At 35.8% G+C, this 21,599-nt stretch overlaps 1 protein-coding gene across 13 annotated transcripts; it reads right to left on the bottom strand.

Annotated features, from left to right (window-relative positions):
• Nucleotides 1-15,883: 15,883 nt before the first annotated feature.
• Nucleotides 15,884-20,152, bottom strand: LOC112293095 (transcription factor TGA2.2). 13 transcript variants are annotated; one of them, XM_024542202.2, is made up of 9 exons: nucleotides 20,046-20,152; nucleotides 19,209-19,375; nucleotides 18,941-19,021; nucleotides 18,700-18,759; nucleotides 18,507-18,584; nucleotides 17,755-17,872; nucleotides 17,266-17,537; nucleotides 16,857-17,096; nucleotides 15,884-16,729 (listed from the first exon to the last, which is right to left on the bottom strand). In XM_024542202.2, exons 2-9 carry the CDS (start codon nucleotides 19,263-19,265, stop codon nucleotides 16,577-16,579), a joined length of 1,059 nt encoding a protein of 352 aa, XP_024397970.1. In that variant the 5' UTR covers nucleotides 19,266-19,375; nucleotides 20,046-20,152; the 3' UTR covers nucleotides 15,884-16,576. The 13 variants fall into 13 exon arrangements, with proteins under 13 accessions (XP_024397970.1, XP_090102365.1, XP_090102367.1 ...); XM_090246239.1 differs by having other exon boundaries at nucleotides 17,782-17,872; XM_090246241.1 differs by having other exon boundaries at nucleotides 17,782-17,869.
• Nucleotides 20,153-21,599: the final 1,447 nt, after the last annotated feature.

Below are 21,599 nucleotides of genomic sequence, written 5' to 3'. Positions count from 1 at the left end.
TATTAGCCAATTTCTCTACAGATTACATTATGAGGTAAAAAAATTAATGCTCAACTTACCTGATCCTCAAACATTGAGTCAAGCAATTGACTTTGCTGTGAAGTGTGACAATCGCCTTTTTGAATTCCGATTTGAGAACCGTACAAGTGGACCTCAACGTTACTATAATTCAATGGCAACACCAATATTTCTTCAACACATACATTTGGAAGTAGAGGATATGCAAATTGATGTAGTACATTTCAAACCTCTTATTGAGCAAGAAAAGATTCATCATTGTCAAGAAGGATTATGTTTATATTGTGGAGAATCAAAGCACACTGCTCAACATTGTCCAAAGAAACGACGCAATTACAAAATGAAGAGTACGGCTATGAAAGAAGACAATATGTCAAAAAACGAGTTTGTCCAGCTACAATAGGGACCGTGCAGCTGGAACCTTGCACAACATCTAGTAAAGTTTCTATTCTCTCCTTAGAGCCTTCTCCTTGTCTTACATTAAATGTTATTTTAGGACCTAAACATTACAAAGTCTGTGCCTTGTTAAATTCAAGAGCCTCAGCGTGTTTTTTAGATGAAGAATTTACTAAAAGTTATAACATATCTTTAGTAAAGAAAACTAAACTTATTCATGTAGAAGTCATAGATGGTCGTCCATTGTCTTTTGGAGATATTACTCACAAAATCCTTCCTATAGAAGTAATAATCAATGGTCATAATAGTTTTGTAGTATTTAATATCATTAGATCTCCCTCTAATTCAGTCATTTTAGATTTATCATGGTTAAAAAAATACAACCCTCAATTAGATTGGATTTTCTGAATTCTTACTTTCTCTAAAAGTATAACTAATAGTGTAGTTAATCAAGTAGAGAGTCATAAGTCTAATTCAATTAAATCCATATTTATAGGTACAAAAGCTTTCTTGCATGTTGTTATGAAAGAATCACCATATATTATTTATGCCACACATGTTTCTACTGGTGAAAAGACTTCAAGTCGCATTCCAAGCCAATATCAAGAATTTCAAGATGTATTCGAAAAAAAAGAATGTGGATACACTCCCAGAACATCGTCCCTATGATTGCTCAATTGACCTTCAAGAAGGAGCACAACCGCCATTTAGACCAATCTACAGTTTATCACAAAATGAGTTGATTGAACTCAAGGAGTATATTGAAGAAAATCTAGCCAAGAATTTCATACACCATTCTAAATCTCCACTAGGAGCTCCAATTCTATTTGTGAAGAAAAAAGATAGGTCATTACAGATGTGTGTTGATTATCGAGGACTCAACAAGATTACCATCAAGAACAGATATCCACTACCTTTAATATCTGGACTTCTTGATCAGCTGAATCAAGCTAAGATCTATACAAAAATAGATCTTTGAAGAGCATACAATCTAATATGCATCAAAGAAAGAGATGAATGGAAGACAGCGTTTCGAACTAGGTATGGACATTTTGAATACAATGTCATGCCTTTTGGACTTACAAATGCACCAGCAGCTTTTTAACATCTAATGAATGATGTTTTTTGAGAGTTTTTGGATGATTTTGTGGTATGTTATCTAGACGACATCTTGATCTATTCTAAGAATCCAGAAGAACATGAACTTCATGTTCATCGTGTGTTACAAAAATTAAGAGATGGAGGACTCTATGCCAAGATAGAAAAGTGTGTATTCCACACTACTCAAGTCAATTTCTTAGGTTACATCATTTCAAATGATGGACTTATGATAGATCCTAATAAAGTTCAAACTATTATAGATTGGAAGATCTCAAAAACGGTAAGAGATATCCAATGTTTTTTGGGATTTGCCAACTACTATCGGATCTTCATCAAAGACTTCTCTCGAGTTGTAGCTCCACTTATACGTTTGACTTGTAAAGACAAACTCCAATGGAATCAAGAAGCGGAAGTTGTTTTTGAATCTTTGAAGACAACATTTGTTTCTGCACCAATCTTGTATCGTGTTGATTTTTCCAAAGCATTCTTTATGGAAACAAATGCATTAGACTTTGCTCTGGGTGCGATTTTATCACAAATGGGAATAGATAACAAACTTCATCCAGTAGCCTTTCATTCAAGAAAATTCTCAGCGGCAGAAATCAATTATGAGATCCATGACAAAGAATTTCTTGCAATTGTGGATTCTTTTCAAGAATGGCATCATTATCTAGAAGGCACTTCTAGTCCAGTCACCATGTATATGGATCACAAGAACCTCAAATATTTTATATCAATACTCATATTAAATCATCTTCAAGCTCGTTGGAGCATGTCTTTATCAAGATTCGAGTTCATCATCACTTATCGGCTAGAAAAATAATAAGGTTTGTCCTATGCCTTGTCTAGACATTCTTATCTTGCACCAAAAGAAAGAAATGTAACTTTTGAGCAACAAAGAACGGTTCTCTTGAAGCTGGAGCAATTTCATCTTCAAGCAATAAAATCAACATTGACTGTTGATTTAACTTTTCTTAAGCAAGTTCAGTTAAGTATGTCTTTAGATCCTCTTGTTCATGATATCAAGAATAATTCTTTTAAATCTCATGATCCCTCTAAATTTGAATTCAAGAATAACCTACTCTATTTCGAAGGACGCATATATGTTCCAGAAGGAGAAGCACGTTTACGTATTCTTCAAGCTCGTCACGACTTCCCAGCATCATGACATTTTGGATATAATAAGACTTTGGAGCTGATATGTAGGAATTTTTGGTGGCCTCAAATGTGGAAGGCAGTCAAAGATTTTGTGCAATCATGAGATGTTTGCTCAAGATCAAAAATTCCTCGTCATCGACCTTTTAGACTTCTTCAGCCATTATCCATTCCAGAACAACCATGGTCTTCTGTTTCTTTGGACTTTATTATGGATCTTCCAATCTCAGGTTCTTATGATTCTATATTCGTGATAGTAGATCGTTTTACCAAGATGGCACATTTTGTACCATGTAGAAAATCTATCACAAGTGAAGAAATAGCTAACCTCTTTCTTGACAATATCTATCGCTATCATGGATTATCTAAGGATATTATATTAGATAGGAGAATTCAATTTGTATCAAGATTTTGGCGGACTCTCTTTAAGATTCTAAAAGTGGATATAAAACTATCTTCGACATTCCATCCTCAAACTGATGGACAAACAGAGCGTGTTAATCAAGTTTTGGAATAATATTTAAGATGTATCATTAACTACCAACAAAATGATTGGACAACTCTTTTGCCATTGACAGAGTTTGCTTATAATAACACGGTACATTCTTCTACAAAACAAACACCTTTCTTAACTAATTATGGTTATCATGCATGACTTGATAGTTTTGACTTTTCAAAAGTTGATAATCCTACTGCGAAAGATTTGGCAATTAATTTATTAGAGCTACATGCAACGATGAAGGTGCAGTTAAAAGAGGCTCAAGAACAACAAAGGATCAATGCGGATGTCTATCGAAAGGAACAACCACCATTCCTCTTGGGTGATAAAGTATGGCTACTTCATCACAATATCAAGACCACTCGTCCTTGTGATAAGTTGGACTATCGAAGGCTGGGACCATTTTCTATTTCTGCACAAATCAATCCAGTTGCATATCGTTTACATCTATCAGAGTCAATGAAAATCCATCCAGTATTCGACGTATCTCTTCTTGAATCATACAAGACAGTGGATATACCAAAAAGACGACAAGTTCCACCTGTCAAGGACAAAGACTCGATGAGGGAAAATATACACCAAAAGGCTATCTCAATATAATAAGTCAAAATATAAACAAGTAGGTATATTAAAAGGAAACTGGAATGGCTATTGCCACAAGACAAGAAACTAAAGACTCTTGAACCTGGACTAGAAACAAGAAAGGAGTTGACAAGAGTGAAGAAGCCTTCACTCTTGTCTCTATATATACTATCTAACTAGGGGCTACGTGGCGACGTTCTATAGGACCTCCAATATGTGTTGACTTTGTAGGACACATGCCTTGAATTACAAGGCAAGTTTTTCTATGTGTGGGCCACAAAGTTAGCTTGATCTTCAAGCTAACAACATGTGTGGCACATGGCCAACTTGTTGACCACGTTTCTAATCCAAAAAGTCAATTAAAGACACCTATGAAGTCAAAGCAGCGTCTAGGAAGTTTTTAGGAAGCTTCTATATTAAATATTATAGAATTAACTTACTTTTATCTACTTTTACTTACTTCTATCTATTTCTATATGTAATTATTAGCTTACATGATTATGGCCGTGACATTACCCCCCCTTCTAGAGACGAGTTCCACGAGGAGCGGTCATCATATGTTGAAGAAATCTATGATGCGACGAATTGTATTCGCCACATACTCTGATCTCTGTTCTCTTCGAAGATGATTGATAGGGCCTCTCAACCATCGGTAGTGTCCCATACCAGGGCGGGAAGACCACCCAGTTATTTGATCATTGTTGAGGCCTTCGTAACTTCCTTCGAATAGAATATTTGGAACACCATCAGGAGTTGTTCCTACCTTTAGCAAAATCACCAAACATCGGGAGTCCCTTCCCAAATCGTGATACCAAACGCGTTGTATCTCACCATCTATTTGAGGAAGAACATGTCGTTCTTGAAGATGTTCATCTCGATTGCGTCGTCTTGAAGGTTGTGACAATCGTAATGTCTCGTCCGGCAGGTCAGCAAACGAAGGTTCTTGAGTTGAATCCGCTGGTTGTTGGCTCTCCATCTAATTAGCATCACAAATGTAAAGAAGTTACAAACAATGATAGGAAATTGAATGTTATCTTGCCTCAATCTTGTCTCTTTTATAAGAGAGATTTTCATCTTGATTTCGATGGATGTCGTTGATGAAAAACTTTGACTTTAGCTGATACATTTCCTAGATTCCTGGATGGCTCCCATGTGCGTTTTCTAATATCATATCCGCGCCAATGAACAAGATATTCCAGCTTATTTTGGCGCCACCTTGAGTCTAATATCTCTTCCACCTCAAATTCTTCATTATTATCTACTTCTATAGGAGGCGGTGGCATTTGTCTTCTTCCTTGTATATCCACTGTCTTATATGGTTCAAGAAGAGACACGTGGAATACATGATGGATCTTCATTGACTCCGGTAGATGTAACCGATATGCAACTGGGTTGATCTGTTCAGAAACAGAAAAGAGGCCAAGCCTACGATAGTCCAACTTGTCACAAGGTCGAGTAGTCTTGATATTGCGACGAAGTAGCCATACCTTATCACCCACATTGAGTTGTGGTTGCTCCTTACGATATAGATCTGCGTTTATCTTTTGTCGTTCTTGAGCTTCCTTCAATTGTGTCTTCATTATTGCATGTAACTCTGACAACCGATTTGCCATATCTTCTGCTCCACGATTATCAACTTTTGAAAAATCAAAAGTATCAAGTCATGGATGATAGCCATAATTGGCAAAGAAAGGTGTTTGTTGCGTGGAAGAATGTACCATATTATTATAAGCAAACTCTGCCAATGGCAGAAGGGTTGTCCAATCATCTTGTTGGTAGTTGATAGTACACCTTAAATATTGCTCCAAGACTTGGTTTACGCACTCTGTTTGTCCATCAGTTTGAGGATGGAAAGCCGAAGATAGCTTTATGTCCACTTTTAAAATCTTAAAAAGCGTCCTCCAAAATCTTGACACAAATTGAGTTCCCCTATCCAATATGATATCTTTAGGTAATCCATGATAGCGATAGATATTATCAATGAAAAGCTTAGCTGTTTCTTCACCTGTGATAGATTTTGTACATGGCACAAAATGTGCCATCTTGGTGAAACGATCTACTATCACAAATATAAAATCATAAGATCTTGAGCTTGGAAGATCTGTGATGAAATCCATAGAAACAGAAGACCATGGTTGTTCTAGTATAGGTAATGGCTGAAGAAGTCCGTAAGGTCGATGACGAGGAATTTTTGATCTTGAACAAATATCACATGATTGTACAAAGTCTTTGACTGACTTCCACATTTGTGGCCACCAAAAATCTCTTGATATGAGTTCCAAAGTCTTATTATATTCAAAGTGCCCTACTGCTGGAAAGTCATGACGTGCTTGAAGAACATGTAAACGTGCTTCTCCTTCTGGAACATATAGGCGTCCTTCAAAATATAATAGATTATTCTTGAACTTGAACTTAGAAGGATCATGAGACTTGGAAGAATTATTCTCGATATCATAAACAAGAGGGTCTGAGGACATACTGGACTGGATTTGCTTGAAAAAAGTTGAATCAACAGTCAATGTTGATTTCATTGCTCGGAGATGAAATTGCTCCGGTTTCAAGAGGACCGTTCTTTGTTGCTCAAAAGCTGCATCTCCTTCTTTTGGTGCAAAATAAGAACGTCTAGATAGGGCATCGGATAAACCTTGTTGTTTTCCTGGCCGATAAGTGATAATAAACTCGAATCTTGACAAAGACATACTCCAACGAGCTTGACGACGATTCAACACGCGTGCTGACATGAAATACTCGAGGTTCTTGTGATCTGTATACACAGTGACTGGACTAAAAGCGCCTTCTAGATAATGATGCCATTCTTGAAAGGAATCCACGATCGCAAGAAGTTCTTTATCGTGGATCTCATAATTGATCTCGGCTGCTGAGAATTTTCTTGAATGAAAAGCTATCGGATGAAGTTTGTCATCTGTTCCCATTTGTGATAAAACTGCACCCAAGGCAAAATCTGATGCATCTGTTTCCATAAAAAATGCCTTGGAAAAGTCAACACGATATAAGACTGGTGCAGAGACAAATGATGTCTTCAAGGCTTCAAATGCTGCTTCCGCTTCTTGATTCCATTGAAATTTATCTTTACTAGTCAAGCGTGTAAGTGGAGCTGCAACTCGTGAGAAATCTTTGATGAAGATCCGATAGTAATTGGCAAATCCCAAGAAACATTGGACATCTCTTACCGTCCTTGGAATCTTCCAATCCATGATTGTTTGGACTTTCTTAGAATCCATCATGAGACCATCATTTGAAATGATGTATCCTAAAAAATCAACTTGAGTAGTGTGAAATACACACTTTTCCATCTTAGCGTACAATCCTGCATCTCTAAGTTTTTGTAATACTTGACGAACATGTATTTCATGTTCTTCGACGTTCTTAGAATAGATCAGGATATCGTCTAGATAGCAGACGACAAAATTGTCTAAGAATTCACGAAATACATCATTCATGAGATGTTGAAAAGCAGCTGGTGCATTCGTGAGTCCAAAGGGCATGACATTATATTCGAAATGTCCATACCTGGTTCGAAACGCAGTCTTCCATTCATCTCCTTCTTTGATCCGTACTAGATTATATGCTCCTCTTAGATCTATTTTTGTATAGATCTTAGCTTGATTCAACTGGTCAAGGAGTCCTGATATCAAAGGTAATGGATACCTGTTCTTGATTGTGATCTTGTTGAGTCCTCGATAATCAACACACATTCGTAAAGATCCATCTTTTTTCTTTACGAATAGAATTGGAGCTCATGCTGGAGATTTTGAATGGCGTATGAAATTCTTCGCTAAATTCTCGTCAATATATGTCTTGAGTTCAGCCATCTCATCTTGCGATAAACTGTAAATTGGTCCAAATGGTGGCTGAGTTCCTTCCTTGAGGTCGATTGAACAATCATATGGACGATGCTTAGGAAGAATATCTGCATTCTTTTTCTCAAAAACGTCTTGATATTCCTGATATTGACTTGGAATGCCACTTGAAGTCTTTACGTTTTCAGAAATAGGTGCAGCATAAATAGCAAAAGTTGATCCTTCTTTTGCTGTGTGTATAAATGCTTTTGCACCTATCAGTACGAGTTTTACTATACTAGACTTATAATTTTTTACTTGGTTAGTAGAACTATTAATAACGCTCTGGGAAAAATCAAGTTTACGCGAATTCCAATCTATTCGAGGGTTATATTTTTCTAGCTAGGATAAACCTAAAATAACTGGATTGGACGGGAATTTAATTATGTTAAAAGCTATGTAGCTATCATGACCGTCTATTGTTACTTTTATAAGATGAGTTTCATGAGTGACATCTCCAGAAGACAAGGGACGACCATCTATGACTTCTACATGCACTGGTTTAGGTTTCTGTACAAAGGATATTTTACGACTTTTAACAAATTGTTCATCTAAAAAACATACTGAGGCTCCTGAATCTAATAAAGCAGAGGCTTTGTAATTCTTAGGTTCTAAATATAAGTCTATTATAAAACAAGGAGAGGGTTTTGAGGAGAGGATAGGACCTTCATTAGGAATTGTACAAGGTTCCAGCTGCACGGTCCCTATTGTAGCTGGACAAATCCGTTTTCCGACATGTTGTCTTCTTTGACCGTCGTACCCCTCATTTTATAGTTGCGTCGTTTCTTTGGACAATGTTGAGCAGTGTGCTTAGGTTCTCCGCAATATAAATATAATCCTTCTTGACGACGATGAATCTTTTCTTGCTCAGTTAGGGGTTTAAAACGTACCTCGTCAATTTGCATGTCTTCTACTTTCGAATGTACGTTTGGCAAAGATGTTGATGTTACCATTGAGTAATAACGTTGAGGTTCCCGTGAATGATTCTCAAATCGAAATTCAAAAAGTTGATTATCACATTTTACCGCAAAATCGATTGCTTGACTCAAAGTTTGAGGATCAGGTAAGTTGAGCATCAATTTCTTTACTTTGTATTGCAATCCATAAAGAAATTGACTAATGAGTGCAGCATCATCCCACTTGATGTCAATTGCAAGTTGTCAAAATTGTGAAGCATACACTGTTACTGAGCGATTTCCTTGTCGCAAAATTCAGATCTTATTTGTTGCAACACGAGTTGCATCTTGTTCACCATACATAGATCGAAACTCCGCCAAAAAAGCTTCCAAATTGTCCAATATTGGATTTCGTTGTTCAAGAAAACACGAAAATCATGATAATGCAGAACCAGAAAGTAGAGTGCCAATAAACCTGACTTGTGATCCTGGAGTTGGATAGCTTTGCGGTTGAAGTTCAATTGCCAATTGTACTTGATTGATGAACCCTCGAAACTTAGATCTCATACCATCAAATTTCTCGGGTAAGGCAATTCTTGGTTCTCTAGTGCTTACAGGGTGTTGTACAATTGGAGAAGGAATGTGATTTGTTGTAGATGTTGAAGCAGCTCCGATCATCTTTATATCCCCACTTTCTGCTATTCTTATTCTTTCATGTGTTGGTGAATTGAGTTGATGCATCGCAAGCATTAACTCCCTCATTTGCTCTTGCATTTGTGCCATTGCACTCTTCATTTCAACAAGCTCTGCCATAATGACACTAAGAAAAATTTGTTTGATACTGCTCAAGACAAAAGAAAAGAAAGACTTGATAACAAAGAAGATACTAAGAACAATATCAGTTTAGAAGTGGATAATCCACAAACTTCTAATACGCTTATGTCTTGTCAAGAGAAAGGGGTAATCCACTCTCACTCAAGAAAAACAAAGCTCTGATATTGTAAGTGTACTCTTGTCAATCTGTCAAGGACAAAGACTTGATGAGGGAAAATATACACCAAAAGGCTATCTCGATATAATAAGTCAAAATATAAACAAGTAGGTATATTAAAAGGAAACTGGAATGGCTATTGCCACAAGACAAGAAACTAAAGACTCTTGAACCTGGACTAGAAGCAAGAAAAGAGTTGACAAGAGTGAAGAAGCCTTCACTCTTGTCTCTATATATACTATCTAACTAGGGGCTACGTGGCGACGTTCTATAGGACCTCCAATATGTGTTGACTTTGTAGGACACATGCCTTGACTTACAAAGCAAGTTTTTCTACGTGTGGGCCACAAAGTTAGCTTGATCTTCAAGCTAACAACATGTGTGGCACATGGCCAACTTGTTGACCACGTTTCTAATCCAAAAAGTCAATTAAAGACACCTATGAAGTCAAAGCAGCGTCTAGGAAGTTTTTAGGAAGCTTCTATATTAAATATTATAGAATTAACTTAATTTTATCTACTTTTACTTACTTCTACCTATTTCTATATGTAATTATTAGCTTACATGATTATGGCCGTGACACCACCTCCTCCTATAGAAGTGGACAATAATGAAGAGTTTGAAGTAGAAGAAGTCTTAGATTCAAGGCGGCGCCGAAATAAATTAGAATATCTTGTCCATTGGTGCGGATATGATATTAGTGAACGCACATGGGAGCCAATAAAGAATCTTACAAATGTAGCAAAGGCGGTGGAAGCTTTTCATCGATGACATCTATCAAAATCAAGATGAAAACCTTCTTTATAAAAGAAACAACATCTAGGCAAGATAACATTCTACTTTCAATCCTTGTTTGTAGCTTCTTTGTAGTTGTGACACTCAAGAGATGGAGAACCAACAACCAGCGGATTCGACTCAAGAGCCTTCATTTGCTGACCTACCGGATGAGATATTATGATTGTCACAACTTTCAAGACGACGTAATCGAGATGAAGATCTTCAAGAACGACATGTTCTTCCTCGAATAGATGGCAAGATACAACGCGTTTGGTATCACGATTTGGGAAGGGACTCCCGATGTTTAGTGATTTTGCTAGAGGTAGGAACAACTCCTGATGGTGTTCCAAATGCTTTATTCGAAGGAAGTTATGAAGGCCTCAACAATGATCAAATAACTAGGTGGTCTTCCTGCCCTGGTATGGGACACTACCGATGGTTGAAAGGCCCTATCAATCATCTTCAAAGAGAACAAAGATCAGAGTATGTGGCAAATACAATTCGTCGCATCATAGATTTTCTCAACATATGATGATTGCTCCTCGTGGAACTCGTTCCTAGAAGGTGGGGTAATGTCACGAACATACTCATGTAAGCTAGTAATTACATATATAAATAGGTGGAAGTAAGTAAAAGTAGGTAAAAGTAAGTTAATTCTATAGTATTTAATATGAAAGCTTTCTAGAAGCTTCATAGACGCTGCTTTGACTTCATAGGTGTCTTTAATTGATTTTTTGGATTAAAAACGTGGTCAACAAGTTGGCCATGTACCACACATGTTATTAGCTTGAAGATCAAGCTAACTATGTGGCCCACACGTAGAAAAACTTGCCTTGTAAGTCAAGGCATGTGTCCTATAAAGTCAACACATATTGGAGGTCCTATAGAATGTCGCCATGTAGTTCCTAGTTAGATAGTATATATAGAAACAAGAGTGAAGCCTTCTTCACTCTTGTCAACTTCTTTCTTGCTTCCAATCTAGTTTCAAGGGTCTCTAGTTTTCTTGTCTTTTGGCAATAGCCATTCTAGTTTCTCTTTCAATATACATACTTATTTATTTATATTTTTTTATCTTTCTTTGAGTGAAGGCTCACTTGTCTGAATTGCTTTTTCATCGAGTTCTTGTCCTTGACAATATCAATTTTTGATAATTTGAAGTAATTTTTGGTTAAACTTATTGCTAAATTTTTTTTAAGATTCTTATATTATTTAATTATCTATTTGCTTTGATTTGAAGCATTTATGCCTTTGTAAAGTAAATAGAAGTTATTTCTACAAAAAAAAGCATTAAGACTAAATTTTTACTACCTTCTTATTATTTATCCTTATTTTTCTACTACATCTTTTGATTAGGTTTTTTTATAATAACATCCATATTTTTATTTTTTACCATATAATCATATTATTATATAATAATATAAAATCTGATGTATTTATTTTCATAAAATATACTTTGAAAAAGGTGACATAATATAAATTTATACAAAAATAAAAATTTCTTTTAAAGCTTTAAATGATGATTTTTTTATTTTATTCCTTTTAAGTTTTTTTTACAAGTAAAATATATAAGTGGAGCTATAACTTGAAAAAAAAAATTAATAAAGATTTGATAGTAATTGACAAATTTTAAAAAATAATATACATCTTATATTATTTTTAAAATCTCTCAATTCATGATAGTTTGAAATTTTTTAGGATCCATCATAAGGCCATCATTTGAGATGATGTATCCTAAGAAATCAACTTGAGTTTTATGAAATATATACTTTTTTTATCTTGGCATATAATCTTGTATTTTAAGTTTTTGTAACATAAGACAAACATAAAACTCATCTTTTTTTGTATTCTTAAAGTAGCTTAAAATATTGTTTAAATAACAAATAACAAAAGCATCTAAAAAATCTCAAAAAACATCAATTATAAGATGTTGAAAAGCAATTGATACAATTGTGAGTCCAAAAGGCATGATATTATATTCAAAATATCAATACTTAATTCAAAATATTATCTTTTATTCATCTTTATTTTATGAATACTAAATTGTATGCTCCTTGTAGATCTATTTTTGTATAGATTTTTATTTCATTCAATTAATTAAAAGATCTTAATATCAAAGATAGAAGATATATATTTTTAATAGTGATCTTGTTGAGTCCTCTATAATCGATATGCATCCGTAGTGATTTATCTTTTTTCTATATAAATAAGATAGGAGCTTATGTTGAAAATTTTGAATGCCATATAAAGTTTTTAGCCAAGTTCTTATAAATATATTCTTTGAGTGTAGCCGATTCATTTTTTTCATAAGCTATAGATTAATAAAAAAAATATTTAATTAAATTATATGAATATGAATATATATATATATATATATATATATATATATATCGTAAAATTTTATTAATTTTAAAAATAAAAATAATTATTTTTTATAATTATTAAATATTAATAAGAATAACTTATTAATAATTTTTAAATCTAAAATAAATTTAAAGAAATTAAAGTTATTTTTTAAAAATATTTTAGATTCCATCTAAAATAAAAATGACGGTTATTTATAAAAAAAATTAAAACTAAAAAAATATTTAAAATTAAAAATTAAAACAAAATTAAGAATTTAAAATTTATATATATAATATGAAAAATTAAAAATATAATAGAATTTTAAACATGATATTATAAATTTAAATTTATTCAATTGCCATTAAGATGATAATATCTACTTTATAAAGTATTATCTATAAAAATACTTTATAAAGTATTATCTATAAAAATACTTTATAAAGTATTATCTATAAAAAATACTTTATAAAGTATTATCTATAAAAAAATACTTTATAAAGTATTATCTATAAAAAATACTTTATAAAGTATTATCTATAAAAAATACTTTATAAAGTATTATCTATAAAAAATACTTTATAAAGTATTATCTATAAAAAATACTTTATAAAGTATTATCTATAAAAAATACTTTATAAAGTATTATCTATAAAAATACTTTACAAATTATTATCTATAAAAATACTTTATAAAGAATTATCTTCAAAAATAATGTAACTACATCACAAATTATTCTCAGTGTAATTTAAAACTTTTAAAAAATTATATTAAAAGACATCACAATTTAGACTGCTATTTAAAATATCTTATAATCTTATAGCAAATCCCAACTACTATATGTCACAAAATTATCTCATTGATGTATTTTAGCACAAAAAATGTACTTATGGTGCTTAAAGTCATTAGTTTAAGAAGTTAATGTAGGAATTTTGAAATAAATAGCAAATAATGGAATGTTAGTAGCTAGAATGGATCTCTTGTAGAATTTTTAGGAAAAAGAATTCCAAAATAGGTAGTCTATCCTTAATTAACTAATATAAATCCTTAATTTTACAATAGTAGTGTTTATTGTTCTTAAAATATTTAAATTAGATTAAAAGTAGAAATAGAAGCTTTGATTCAAAGCATCTAATAAGAAAAAAATAATAAAAGGAAAATAAATAAATAAATAAAATGAAAGGATGGAGCTAGTTCCAAATTTGAGGGGCCTTCTTCATCTACAAGGATTTGGATTGCCTTAGATTCCAAGTTTCTACTTCTTTAGGAATTGTGTACTAATGCATGGCTTTAAGGATTGTAGAGCAATACTCTTGGTGGTTTTTCTTCCAACTTTTTGTTGATTTTCTTCTAAGAATTCCATACAACAACATGGATTTATATCAAAGATTTGGTCGTAGCAGTCCAAATTGGCCATAAGGCCTTATAAATTTTCAAAGCAATGGTGTTATATTATGTAAAGTCTATTTAAGAATGCACTAGATACCTAGTTGTGGAAAGAAAAATAGAACTTGCAACAAGATGACTCTAATAATTTTAATAGTATTCTAAATAAATTCCAATTAAATTATAATAATACTAATCAATCTTTAATTGAATCCAAAAAAATTCAAGAACTTATAAAAATAAATATAAAGAAATATTTTTAAAATATCAAAAATAGAAATTATAATTGAATCTTGATCAAATTTCAATATAGGCTTCAAGAAACCTTAATGAAATCCTAAATAAATCCTATCCAAATCCTAATCAAATCTTAAATCTTAATTTTAAATCAAGTCTTAATCAAATTCTAGATAAATCATAATCAAAACTTAATCAAATTTTAATTAAATCCTAAATAATTTCTAATCAAATTCTAGTCATATCTTGAATCTTAACCAAATCCTAGGCAAAATCTAAATTTTAATCAAATTCTAAATCAAATCCTAATTAAATTTTAATCCTAATCCTAAATCAAATCCTAATGAAACCTTAAACTTTAAACAACTCCAAGAAAATTCCAAGTAAATTTCAATCAATTGTGGTAGTTATTTGGAACTTCAATAAATATTAATTAAACTTTAGATCTTAACTAAAATTTTACCTAGACTTTAATAAATAAAAAAATAACTAGAATACAAAATTTAAAAAGAATCTGATTTTTAATCACAAGAAAAGCTCCCAAAACCTCTCGGTCATAAGTTGCCCTCTTTCTTTGATTTGAATGTTGATCTTTCAGTACTAATTACTAAACTCTTCAATTGCTCTAAAAATTGGGTTGTATGTAGATATTCAAGTCTTAATTACTTTCATCAAATTTTTCTTCAATCCAACTAGCAAATATTATTAGGTCTCAAAATCACTCAGTAATCCTAAATCTCAAATTTTTGATACCAAAATCCACAAAAATCTTCATATACTTCAATTTAATTATTCAATAGACCTCAAATTTCTCATGTACATTCACAACAAACACAATAATAAACTATTCAATTTTTATCCATATACAAACTACAAAATTCACAAAATCTTGAAATTTGTAAAATTATTTTTATTTCTCAAAATCTAAATCCATGAAGTACATTATTACCTTTGAAAATCCCTCAAAATCTCAATATTAATCCAAATGATATGAAACCAATACTCAAAAATCTCTCCTCAAGTCTCCTCTCAAGTTTCTTTCTTTGATTTACAAAAGAATCCTTGGAGTTGCCATAAGTGCTTGGTTTTGCACCTTAGGATCTGTTTTCAATCTTGGTTGGTAATCGGTTCTCTCCGAGTATCAATTCTTGTCTTCTTGAGGTAATTTTTGCTAAAATCAATTCCTAACTCCTTGCTACATATGCCTATATTCTTTATTTTTCTAATCTACCTTATTTTCTAATCTACCTTAGTTATGGCTCTACAAAGTAAATAGAAAACATTTCATAAAAGGTAGTTCTAACACTAATAGATTTTACTACTTGCCTATCATTTATTTATGTTTTTCTACTATAAATTTTTAATTAGGCTCTTCTATTCATATTGTGCCAATTTTTGGGCTGCTGTGCACGGTCATACCTCTTGTCGTGAGAGGGACAATGAAGAACAAGGATCTATCAAGTCGATTGTCAGAGGTTTTATGTGTGGTATTACAGTAAGGAAGCCTCCTGATCAAGCACCAAATCTAGGCGCTACTTGCGGCGCCTTAGGCACCTTTGGCTGATCGGACCGTCTTTATTGCGGTATTATGAGTAAGTTTGATTGTTGTGAAGATTGGATTGCAAGGCGCACAAGATGTAGGGCGTGAAATGAAAAAGTCGTAATCCAATATAATTAAGTGGTGGTGTGAAGTTAGTTGGTACATTCTTCTGTTAAAAACCGCTAAGTACTTCAAGCCTGCTTTCAAAAAGCATTTGGTTGGCTCAAACTTCAGTTCAATTCCAGGACTGCAGAAATGTGTGCAGCATACGCATGTTTCAAATGCATAGAGAACTTAAGAGCGCAGAGTTGTTTGTGTGCAACTGCGTCTAAGCTAAAAGAGCATGAACATCATCTCAGTGCGCCAGTAATCGCCAGTCAGATGCGGAAGAAGAATACTGCCTAACACATGCAGCGCATACATAGATGGCATAATGATCCAGAAGTGGCATTCTTGACTTCTGGAAAGAATCCATGCAAACGGCGAGCCAATCATTTGATGGAATCTGTTATGTGCTTGCACCAGTCAGATAAGGACTACCCATGCATCTTATGGCTCTCCCTTCCTCTTTCTTCCTTTAAATTGCCCTGATGTAGAATAATGCAACCGAATACATGTCACCCCTGGCCCTTGTTGCAATGCACGTCCACCCTCACAACCCTTCATCATTGGAGCTTGTCTGAGATGAAACCACGCAGACATTATGTGCGATAAAATCTGGGTAGCTTATCAGGATTGTTCACAGCTGTGGCTGTCATGTGTGCGTCAAGGACTTCTTCGCTGTCTGGTGCAATAATATTAGTCTAATTCACGAGGCCGAGCCAACCACAAAGAGCTCAGAGCACGAAGACGAGCAAAGTAGTCGCCCATTGCAAGGAGCCCTCGGGCTGCTTGGCGAGTGGTTAATATTCGGTGCATTTGCTGTAGCGTCTGTTGTCGTAAGTTATCAGCCTGTTACAGCCACCATTTTTAATTTTTACTGATAGGCAAGCATATGGATGAGGCAAGATATTACGGCGCTTTCAACAGAGGGCAGTACAAAAGAGAGTTCTGACAGCAACATTAAAAGAAGGCGTACCCGGTGCACAAAAGCTTCGTATGTCCCAAGTTTAGTCATAGCACCAGCCATCTGATCCATGTAATTAGATACATTTGACGACGAGCCCAGTGAACCACCAGAGAGTGTATCAGAAAGTGACAGCTGAAGTGCTTCCAGCCCTTGAGAAAGGGCTTCTTCGGCTTGGAGGGAAGATTGCTGCAAATTGCAGATGTTTAATAACTGCTGCTTAGTCAAAGGCTCTATTTGTGGTGTTAATGTCTGCATCAGCAAACAAAACACCTCAAACCGAGTTAATCGGCATGAACAAACTTGAGACTAAACAATTCGTCAGCGAGAAACCTGCTTCAAATTACATCATACAATCAGCACTGGATTTCAGCTGCCTCCATTCCAACATCTTTCACCAGAATCGGTAGATTAAAAGCACCTTCAGTAACTCAGAAGGACGAAAGCCACCTATCCACATGAAGCATCGCTCAACAGGAGTCTTCCACACGCCGGAGAAAAGATGGAACACGTCAACCTTTGCAGCGACAGCCTTGAGTCGGAAAATGTCGTCATAGTGGATCATACCCCTGTCCACAAGTACTCGTAGATCAGTATCAGCGACTTGCGCTTGCAAAGCAGCACGGAGCTCACTCATCTGCCGATGCTGCTCTTCAACCCACCTTCCGTACTCCATATCGAACGCCGCAGCTCCTGTAGACCCAGGTCATTACAGATCAGAAACCAAATAGATAACCTCAAATAAAAGGTGAATAAGAACCTAACCACATGAAAGTAAGAAGTGAAGTTGGTTCATGTATTGCGAACATGAGAAAAATAACGCATTTCTTAAATTAGACTCTGCATGATACTTCTGAATTTTCATTAAAACTAAGCCTACTTTATGACTCTCCTAAGCATCGTCGAACACCTTCAGAAAGCATGTGCTTTGAAAGACCTAAAAGGTTTGCGTTTGTGCCCCCAGAACCTCCACCAGAATGAGCATTGTGATCGCCGCTGTAGGAAGAAGGTCCCAAATATAAACCCTGCTAAGGAAGCCATAAATTTAACTTACTCAGATTCAGAGGAACAAAATATTACTCCTTTGCAAAATACAGAGGCGAATTCTGTGTATTGGGTTTAGATTTTTGCAGAACTAAAAGACCATGAAACAAAATTTTGACCAAGAAGAAATGCCGTTCTTTATCCCTTTGAACCCTGAAGTGGAAATGTACGCGAACGGATTGATGTGCTTAAATAGAGTCAAGAAAAGAATTTATGGACTTATTAAAAGATCGAAATATCTTAAAAGCAATAAAAATGAATTTCAAGAGAAGAGGACAGCAATTCATTCTCTTTTCATCGCTTGGAAATAAAAATAAAAGTCAATCTGCACATTCAAAGCGACATGAAGGCATTCACGCCTTCGAACTATGTACTCCGTAAGTTGAGAAGCTAGAAAGTACTAATTGTCACAAAAACTACTAAAGCTGCAAGTTTTGCTTCACCAATCAAAACTCCGATTACGAATTGTCCTTCCGTCTTGTAATGCGCAACAGGTTTACAATTGCATCAAAATAGAAAAGCAGTGTCCTTCAAGGATAGACATTTGAACGTTAGCCGCTAAGACATACAGAAACCTGGTGTAACTGGCCAGACATGAGTGATGTGAAGGGAAAAAACCTGCTGTCGAGCTCTTTGGAGTTCCAGCTCGAGCTGATTCAACTTTATACGACTGGATTCCAGCTGCTGTACATAGGCCTGAAACGAATACCAGCATTTGTAATTTCCAGTACGCTTCAAACATATAACTACGATAGATATGTACCCACCAAGCTAATCAGTAGTACATTTCTGCATCAACGACATCACTTACCTTTTTCCGGAGCCTGCTTTTTCGGGCTGCTTCGCGATTTTGCGCTAGACGCCTGAGAGCCTGTACCACACAAAGGTTCCACCGCAAGTAGATGAGCTTCGGAAAGGAGTCAAATACCAAAATTATGACGGCTTCTTTATGTGATTTTTTTCCATCGAAAAAGAAACCCACGACTCAAAACATTATCAACCGACGTTACACATTCCATTGCTCTGAAAATAAAGCAACCTAAGATACGCACCTTAGAATCGCCATTCTTATTGCCCGCTTCGTGATCAGAAGTATTAGAGCCTCCCGTGATTGTGTGGTGTCCATCTTCGAACTGCAAGAAGTCCACAAATCTGTTAAGATGCCCTCACAAAAATATCACCGACAATCTCGAAATTGTTCACACAGCAGAATACCAAAAGCATGGATTGGCATGTGCTAAATCAGTCACACCAAATTTCAGCGTAAGATGTTTGTAACTCTAAGAAGCGTGCATCTTCTCTGTTCTCAGAGGCGCATACCTTAGCATCGCCTTCGATGTCAGTCGATGTATCCGTCCTTGGACTATTGTCGCCCATTATTCTATATTTTCAAACCTCTAAAGCTACGCAAGTAGAGAACTCTTGTGGGTCTCACAATCTTTACCTATGTCCTCGTTAATAACTAGACAGCTGATGTAAATAAACACCTGCCAAGGAAGAGCAGCAAGATTCAACATCCTCCTGAACAAACACAAAATCCTACATACAAATAATGGAAGTAAATCCACACCCGCAACAAGTTTCAGGTACATTCGAATGTTTTTGGTGCTGACATTATCATTAGCTAGAATAATCTTTCCAACACCAACAGAGCCTTCCAAACGGTTCCCACTCTCTTCATTCCCCTAAACGGAGCGGCCACCTCAGCCAAGCTCAACAGCCCTCGACCATCACCACCCAAAGCTTTCCAACACACAACCAAGCTCGTCATGTCCTAAGTCACCATTTCTCTTTCCTCTCCCTAACCCACCTATATCACGCTCTTCTACACCCACCACGCAGGCTAGATGCGCACACCTAACACAGACGTCACACCGCCACAGATTCGATGTCACAAAAGCGCCACCCCAAGTGCACATCACCTTAAAGAAACCCTCGCCCCACCCTCTCCGAACAAAACGGAACCCGAAAAACCGGAAATCGGGACTCAACGCAACCGACAGGCCCCACCAGCACCCGACCCAACGTCGACGCCATTCCGCACTAAAAGCGCGCCAGCGAAATCAGCGAAACAGAACAAATCGAATTACATTAAATTAATAAATAACGAATCAACCCAGAAAAAAGATGCGCGCGTGTGAGGTTCCCTGCCCTCACCTCAGTCTGAATTCGTTGCGCACCCCAGTCTCCAGTCCCCCTCCCCCTCCCCCCCCCCCCCAATCCCACTCCCCACTCACGCGTAAGGCGGCCACACCCTGCAATATCACATCCACATCCACTCGGACAGAAGAAGAATAATAGCCCTTTGGCGACGCCTTTGTCGCGACCCTGCAACGCCACGCACCAACCAACCACGGTGGCGAAAAAGCTTCTCCCCGAAGCATTTCATCATCGTTCAGTCAACGCACGGAATTAGTGACTGAGGTAATAATCCCACTCACTACCCCATCTCCATATCCATCTCCTCACCTCACTCACTCACACACTCTGTGTGTCTGGGTCTCTGCCTCCCGCGCCGACTGTGAGATCTCCGTGACGACGCTGCAGCGCCTTCTTCCACCATAGCCAACACCCATTTCGCCATGAAGCCGTTCTTCGGGCAGGTCTGGGCAGGGCAGGGTCGGGCAGCGGCGCGGCGTCCAGAGGGCGGGAACCAGGACGAGGGGGTGACAGCAGCCGTGAGGTGGGCGGTCTCAGCAGGTGCTGTCGCTTTCGCCACGTGGTGTCGTCTGGTTCCTTGTGATGACGTAAGCGCCTCCCAGAGGGCAGGGATTGGCTGCAATCCCCTCTCCCCCCCCCCTCGTCTTTGCAGAAGATGTCTGCCTTTTTCTGTCCTTCTCTGTCCTTTTTCCAGTGGGTCTTTGTTCATCCTACGTCTTCCATCCACGAGTCATCCTTATCTCGTCCACCGTAGTACATCCGTATTCGAACGATGTTCGATTTCCGTCCCCTCTCCGTCCACTTTCCGTCGTTGCTCCTCGACGATGTCTCAACGCCTGTTGACCCACGATTTGTTGCCTTTCAAAGCGCACAATATTAATCACTTCAATTAAGTACAAGTATTTGTTTTAAAAATGATAATAATAATAATAATAAAATAGCAGAATAAGAAAACTTGGAGTGTGTGTATTCATTTTCAATATTCGAATTTTACCATTTCCTCTCTCTTTCTTTGTTGTTGTTGTTTAGTAGTATTTTTATCACTGAGTATATGAATATACGATGGCAACAAGGAAATGTTTTTTTATCATTTGAAGACGTTATTAAATTACTTTGTGGGTCGAAGATTCCAATCACATGGTTCTGTACTGTTTGGTTAACAGAGAACGGAGGATTGCATGAAGGGATAATTGACGGGAGCAATGTAGAAAAGATACTATTGTACTTCCAACAAACAACCCTTTTAATTGGATGACCATATGGTTCAAGTTTTAAAATATAATAATTTTATTAAAAAAAACTCCTGAACCAGTAAATAATTTTATTGCTCCTGGAGTTGAAGTCAAACTGAAAGAGTTGAATGTGCCATTTCTTCCCACTTAATGATAAACAGGAAAAATAAAATAAAATGAAATAAAAAAATCTGGGTGCCAACCCTCAGAAATTATATACTATGATTGATCAAATTTTATTTTCACGCACAATATAGATCCGAGGCTATGTGTTTTGCATATTAAAGTAGTAACGTGTCAATTTAATTCATGGTTTTTT

Source organism: Physcomitrium patens, chromosome 2 (genome assembly GCF_059467195.1).
Source record: "Physcomitrium patens ecotype Gransden chromosome 2, ASM5946719v1, whole genome shotgun sequence".
NCBI lineage: Eukaryota > Viridiplantae > Streptophyta > Bryopsida > Funariales > Funariaceae > Physcomitrium > Physcomitrium patens.
This window is presented reverse-complemented; position numbering and strand designations above follow the sequence as displayed.